The 7,344-nt window shown below is 28.4% G+C and overlaps 2 protein-coding genes across 2 annotated transcripts; one reads left to right on the top strand and one right to left on the bottom strand.

Annotated features, from left to right (window-relative positions):
- Positions 1-530: 530 nt before the first annotated feature.
- Positions 531-3,956, top strand: ENU1_030430 (DNA-directed RNA polymerase, beta subunit domain containing protein; the record flags this gene model as incomplete). Its single annotated transcript, XM_008857284.1, has 1 exon — positions 531-3,956. One exon carries the CDS (start codon positions 531-533, stop codon positions 3,954-3,956), a length of 3,426 nt encoding a protein of 1,141 aa, XP_008855506.1.
- A 130-nt stretch (positions 3,957-4,086) lies between these two features.
- ENU1_030420 (serine-threonine rich protein) lies at positions 4,087-6,942 on the bottom strand (the record flags this gene model as incomplete). Its single annotated transcript, XM_008857283.1, has 1 exon — positions 4,087-6,942. The coding sequence occupies one exon, from the start codon at positions 6,940-6,942 to the stop codon at positions 4,087-4,089; it is 2,856 nt and encodes a 951-aa protein (XP_008855505.1).
- Positions 6,943-7,344: the final 402 nt, after the last annotated feature.

Below are 7,344 nucleotides of genomic sequence, written 5' to 3'. Positions count from 1 at the left end.
GTAAAATAACAGTACATTACAAATTAACTACTTTGATATAAAAGAACAAAAATTCGCACTTTAAAAACATACTTTCCTCCAAAACATCTTTTTTATAAAAATGATTTTTGTTATTATAAATATTACTCATTAAAAAAAAGAATAAAAATCTAATAGAATTGAAAAAAGTTAAAAATCAAATAGTTAATACTTGAAAACTTTTCATTATTAAATTAGATGAAATGAAGTTCCATAAGTTTTATGGAAATATACACAACCTTCAACCAGTGGTTATTTCAATTAGAAAACATAATTATTAATGATAGTTCTGTTTGGTTTTATTAAAAACAATAACATTAGATTGGTAATATTTAAGACAGAAATAAAAGTAACAAAAAAGGAGAAATTGTTATAAATAACTAAAATAAAAACAAAAAATTTCAAATTTGAGTTATGAAGTAAACCCTTCAAAAGAAAAGAAATAATAAAGAAATAATAAAAACAATTAAAGAGAAGAAATGAAAAAGAAAGAATAACTGAGAAAAAGTATAATGGAGAGAATTAAAAAGGAACAGGTGGATGATTATATAAAAAAAAATAATATTGAAATGGAGGATATTGAAAATGAAGTTTATTGTCCAGACTTAGGGAGAGCTATTAATACTGTTGAAGATAAATGGAGATTAATTCCAGCCTTTGTTAAAGCAAGAGGATTAGTCAGACAACACATAGACTCATTCAATTATTTTATTGATGAAGAAATAAAACAAATTGTTAAAGCAAATGATAAAATTACATGTGATGCTGATCCAAGATTTTATTTAAAGTATTTGGATGTAAAAGTTGATACTCCATGTGTTGAAGTTGATTATAAAAAAGAGTCAATTACTCCACAAGAATGTAGACTAAGAGACATATCATATACAGCACCTATACTTGCCAACATTCAATATACTAGGGATAATAAAATATTTAGAAAAACTGTTACAATTGGATATATGCCTATAATGTTACAAAGTAAACACTGTGTTTTATATAATAATACATTTGAAGAATTTATAAGACATGGCGAATGTCCAATGGATCCAGGTGGATATTTTATTGTAAAAGGTGTTGAGAGGGTTATTCTTTCACAAGAACAAATGAGTAAAAATAGAATTTTAATTGAAACAACTACTCAAGGATTCTTATCAGCATCAGTTACATCAGCTACTCATGAAGTTAAGTCACGTACAGTCGTTTATTTAAAGAAAGGAAAGTTATATTTAAAACATAACAGTTTAACAGAAGATCTTCCAATTATGATTGTTATAAAAGCAATGGGAATGGAGAGTGATATGGAGTTTTTACAATTTGTTGGTAATCATTATACATCTAAGATGATTAACTCTATTGAAGAGTGTAAGGCAAAAGATGTATTAAATCAAAGAGAGGCATTAAGATATATTGGAAATCATTTAAAAATTTATACTGGTCAAAAAGGATATATTTCTAAAAGACCTAAAATCGAAGAGGCACGTGATGTATTAGCCAATTTGGTTCTTCCTCATATTGAAGTTAATAGATATAATTTTAAAACTAAAATTATTTATATCGCTTTAATGGTAAATTGGATTCTTAAAGCTGATGAAACAGGTGAGTTAGATGATAAAGATTATTATGGTAATAAAAGAATGGAATTAGCAGGACAGTTAATGTCATTATTGTTTGAAGATCTTTTTAAACAATTTAACACTGACTTACAAAATGCTGCTAATAAGGGTTTAACTAAAAAATCAAGAAGTGAGACTTTTGATATCATTAAATGTATTTCTCCACATAGAATAACTCAAGGACTTATTCATTCTTTGTCAACTGGTAATTGGGTATTAAAAAGATTTAATATGGATCGTGCTGGTATTACTCAAGTTCTTTCTCGTTTAAGTTATATTTCTGCATTAGGAATGATGACTCGTTTAAATTCTCATTTTGAAAAAACACGTAAAGTTTCAGGACCACGTTCATTACAAGGGTCTCAATGGGGAATGGTTTGTCCTTCAGATACACCAGAAGGAGAATCTTGTGGTTTAGTTAAAAACTTTTCATTATTAACAGAAGTTACTACAGATTCTAATGATCAAGCAATTGTGACAATGTTATTTAATCTTGGAGTTGAAGACGCTAATTTAATTTCTGGAGATGAGGTTAATGCACCAAGTAGTTATTTAGTATTTTTAAATGGTCAATTACTTGGAATTCATCAAAACCCAATTCATTTCTTAAAACAATGCAGATTATTAAGACGACATGGGCGATTAGGAAAGAAAGTATCATTGCATTTAAATGAAATGCAAAGAAGTATTAATATTTCTAGTGATGGAGGAAGAGTATGTAGACCATTAATTGTTGTAGAGAATTGTAAAAGTAAAATTGGTCCAAAAGAAATAAGAGATATTGTTGAAGGATTTAAGAGTATTGAAGATTGTTTAAAAGAAGGGTTAATAGAATATCTTGATGTCAATGAAGAAAATAACTCATATATTGCAATTAATGAAAATGAAATTAATGAACATACTACTCATCTTGAAATTGATCCATTATCAATTCTTGGAGTTGTGGCTGGACTTATTCCTTATCCACATCATAACCAATCACCAAGAAATACATATCAATGTGCTATGGGTAAACAGGCAATTGGAACAATTGGATATAATCAATTTAAAAGAGTTGATACATTACTTTATTTATTATACTATCCACAAATACCAATGGTTAAAACAAAGACTATAGATATGATTAATTTCGATAAATTACCTGCTGGTCAAAATGCTATGGTTGCTGTGATGAGTTACTCTGGTTATGATATTGAAGATGCTTCTATCTTAAATAAAGCTTCAATTGATAGAGGGTATGGAAGATGTTTTGTTTATAGAAAAGCTGAATGTGTTATCAAAAAATATAAAAATGGAGCATGTGATCGGGTTGTATGTCCTACAGACGAAGAAAGAGAATTACCAAAATACAAATCATTGGATTTTGATGGCGTTTGCTCTCCAGGTTCTATCTTAAATCCAGGTTCTATTTATTTAAATAAACAAGTTCCTCTTAATACAATTGGAACTCTTACTACAGACACTATAAAAGATGATGAATACAGAAGAGAAGTATTGACATATAAAGGACCAGTTCCTAGTTATGTTGATCAAGTCTTAATTACTTCAAACGAAGAAGAACCATTAAAAGTTAAAATCTCATTAAGAACCTCAAGAAGACCAGAACTAGGAGATAAGTTTTCATCAAGACATGGACAAAAGGGAGTTACTGGTTTAATTGTAAATCAAGAAGATATGCCATTTACTAATACAGGAATTTGTCCTGATGTTATTATGAATCCACATGGTTTCCCTTCACGTATGACAGTTGGAAAACTTCTTGAATTAGTAAGTGGTAAAGCAGGATTAATGGATGGATCATTTAAATATGGTACTGCCTTTGGTGGAGATAAATTAGATGATATGTCAAAAATATTGATTGAAGCTGGTTATTCTTATGATGGAAAAGAAGAATTATATTCTGGAATCACTGGTAAAGCCCTTCATGCTTATATATTCATTGGCCCTGTTTATTATCAAAAATTAAAACATATGGTTCTTGATAAAATGCATGCTCGTGCTCGTGGACCAAAATCAAGTCTTACAAGACAACCAACAGAAGGTAGGTCAAGAGATGGTGGATTGCGTTTAGGAGAAATGGAACGAGATTGTCTTATTGGTTATGGAGCAACTAATTTGTTGTTAGAAAGATTAATGTATTCATCAGACGCATTTAAAGTTTGTGTTTGTAAAAAGTGTGGTTTAATTGGACATTCTGGATATTGTAAATTCTGTGAATCCTCGTTATATTGTACTAATGTAACAATGCCATATGCCTGCAAATTATTGTTCCAAGAAATGCAATCAATGAATGTAGTTCCTCGTTTATCTATCAAGACTTATTAAATTGAGTTTAAATTGATTTGGTTGCTTTTAACATAACTTTAATCATAATTAATTTTATCATTTAAGAAAATAACTTATAAAAATTTTTTTAATAAATTTCATTCAATTAATCAATTTTTAGACATTAATTTTATCTCTTCTTTGAAAAGCTTTTAGACCCACTAACATCATCCACATTAAATGCACTGCTAGTCGAATTAATAGTATTTCCAAATTGACTAAGGCTATTTGAAAATGAACTAAAGGGATTCCCATTGGACGTATTTCCCTGGACTGATAAATTTGAACCACCAATTTGACCAAATCCTATTTGATTTTGTTGTCCTCCAGAAAAGTTAATTGTTTGATTTCCAAAGTTTGTATTTCCAAATGGATTTGTGTTGTTTTGAGACGTATTTTGTAATTGACCATTCATACCTTCTGTTGGTTTATTAGAGTTAAAAAAGTTTGAAAATCCCAAATTTGTATTGTTTGTTTGATTAGTTCCTAAAGTGAGATTAGTTAATGGTCCTTGAGCCGTTGAAGAAGGTGTTGTTTGAGTATTTGAAAATCCAGCTATACTTGAACTACCTTGACCAAAAGAAGGAGTACTTTTTTCATTTGAAGGATTCACATTGGATGACCCAAAATTCCCAAAAACAAATCCAGATGTTGTAGTTTGTTTTTGAGACTCTAAACCTGGACTATTTGGAACGTTCAAACCTGAATTTTGTTCTTGTCCTGAAAATAACTTAGATGTTTGTACTACTGTTGTGTTAGAATCCTTTGCAGAATTTTCTGTTGAACCAATTGAATTATTATTGTTTGTTGATGATTTATCTTGTAATTTATTGTCATTAATTACACCAAAACCAAATGAAGAATTTCCTAATTGGTTAGTTGTTGTAGTTGATGAAGTGAATGCTGCAAATGGGTCAACGCTTGCTTTATCATTTGAAGTATTAAATGAAAATCCTGTATTAGCAAAGGTATTAGTTTTTGATTGTTCAGAATCTGTTTTTGTTGTTGAGGTACTAGTTTTTGGTTGTTCAAGAGTTGGAGCAGTTGTAAAATTATCTGTTTTATTATTATCTGAATTTACTGTAATAGGTTTTGATTGATCATTACTTGTATTTATTGGTTTATCAGAACTTGGCACTGAAGTAGTTGATGTAATAGTTTTTGATTGATCAGTTAATGGAGTGTTACTAATTAATGTATCTTTTTGTTTGTCAGTTGAAGTACCAAATGAAAATCCATTAAGAGAGAATGGATTAGCTAATGGTGTCTCTACATTTGTATTTGATTCTTTTAATTTTTCTGTTGAAGAGTCTTGTGTTGAATTAGATTTAGGTTTTTCATTTGATAAACCAAATGAAAATTCACCAAGAGAAAATGGATTATTTGATAATTTATCAGTATTTGTAGTTGTTGGTTGTGTTGATAAATTTGTTGTACTTTTTTCATTAGAAGTTCCAAATGATAATTCTTTAATAGAAAAGACATTACTTCCTGATTTATCTGTAGTACTGGATGTTGTTTCAAAAGAATTATTTTGTGTTGTTTTTTGTTTATCATTATTTTCATTGATGATGGCATTAGTGTTAGAATTTTGTTTATCGTCTGATATACTAAATGAAAAACCAATATTTGAAAACATATTAGTACTTGGTTGTTCAGTAGTTGTACTTGGAGTTTTATCTATACTTATAGTTTGATTTTCCGTATTTGATTCTGTACTTTTTGGTTTATCAGTTAATAAAGCATTACCAGTAAATGTGTCTTGTTGCTTCTCTGTTGAAGTATTACCAAATGAAAATCCATTGAGAGAGAAAGGTGAACTTAATGGCTTTTCTGTTAAACCAGAAAAATTGGTTTCTATTTTTTTCTCAGTTGAGAGGGTTGTACCTAATGTTGGCTGAGTATCACTCTTTTTAGTATCATTAATAGCACCACCAAATAATGAAAATGAAGAACTTGGTTTTATATCAAAAGAAGGGCTTTTGGATTCTTCTGTAGTATTAGATGGTTTGTCTGTCTTAAAGTTAAGACTTAATTGATTTGTTTGGTCTGTTTTCTTTTGAGACAAACTAGAGTCTAATGGTAAAGTAAATGAAAGAGAAGAATTTTTAGTACTTGAATCTAAATGAAGTGGTTGTTCGTTGATGCTTTTATTTGAGTCTTTAATATCAAAAGATAAAATACCTTGACTTTTATCATTAACAGATCTTAAAGAATTATTTAAATCTACTACTTTCTTTTTCGGAGAAGATACTTTAACAGTTCTTTTAAGTGATGACCTTTTAAATTTTTTTCTTTCTTCGTTCTGTTCTTCTTGTTTTTCTTTTTTATCTTTCTTTCCTAATGGAACTAATTCTTCTTCCTCAGAAGAAGAACTCAACAATAATGAACTAATACTTGCTTTAAGAACTTTTTCGTCATTTGTATTTGAATTAAGATGACTAAATCCTTTAACACTATCCTTATTCATTAAACGTTCTTTTCTATCATTTAAACATTGAACAATATCTTCAAAATTTATTTCACGTAACTTAGCAATTGTTTGTCTAATTCTTGCAGAGTCAGTATCAGGCTTACGTTCAACAACCTTCTTTGTTGTTTTATCTTCTGTTTTTGTTATAACTTCTTCTACTTTTCGTTTAGTAACTTCTTTTGGACGTTCAAATTGTTCTTCTGGTTTTTCTCTTAAAAGATTTCCAGCGTCTTGTCTTTTTAATGTACTATCACTGTTTTGGGTTTGTGCAACAGGTTGTTCAGCATATTGTTCTTTTAATTTTTCCAACCTACGGTCAAAAGCAATACCAAATAACAACGATGTTTCTTGTTTAGGAATGCTAGAAATTCCTTGTGACAACGAAGATGAAAGTGGAAGAGTTGCCATGCGATGAATTCCTTGAGTTGGTCTTGAATTAGGACAAAAATAACCAGCAATATTCTGAACGAAGTCACTGAAATAATTAGTAGTACTAAGATCTTGTCTCTTCATTTGAATTACTCAGATTTAAAATTTTTTATTTTTTTTTATTTTTTTTTTTAGTTTTTTTAAGGGTTTATGAAAAAGGTTTTAACCATAAAAATGAGAATATAATAACAATCATACAAATTGATTGCTCCTTTGTTTATTACCTCCTTTTTTCAAATACTTTCTCACTTTGGTTTTATACAAAATTCTTTCAATTTATAAAAGAAATAATTTATTTTGTTAATGAACTTTAGATGTTTTTATTATCTCTTTAAATATAAAAAATGCTTTTCAAAAATTTAATTACGAATAATTTTAAACCAGAAAAAATACTTGAATGATTAAGGAAGTTAATTTATTAAATTAATAAAACGAATTATTTAATATGTGTATTATTTCCATATTATTATAATTAAATAAAATAGA

This window comes from Entamoeba nuttalli (assembly GCF_000257125.1).
Source record: "Entamoeba nuttalli P19 unplaced genomic scaffold asmbl_2524, whole genome shotgun sequence".
Taxonomy (NCBI): Eukaryota; Evosea; order Mastigamoebida; family Endamoebidae; genus Entamoeba; species Entamoeba nuttalli.
Note: the sequence above shows the minus strand (reverse complement) of the source record. Positions and strands in the feature narration are given on the sequence as shown.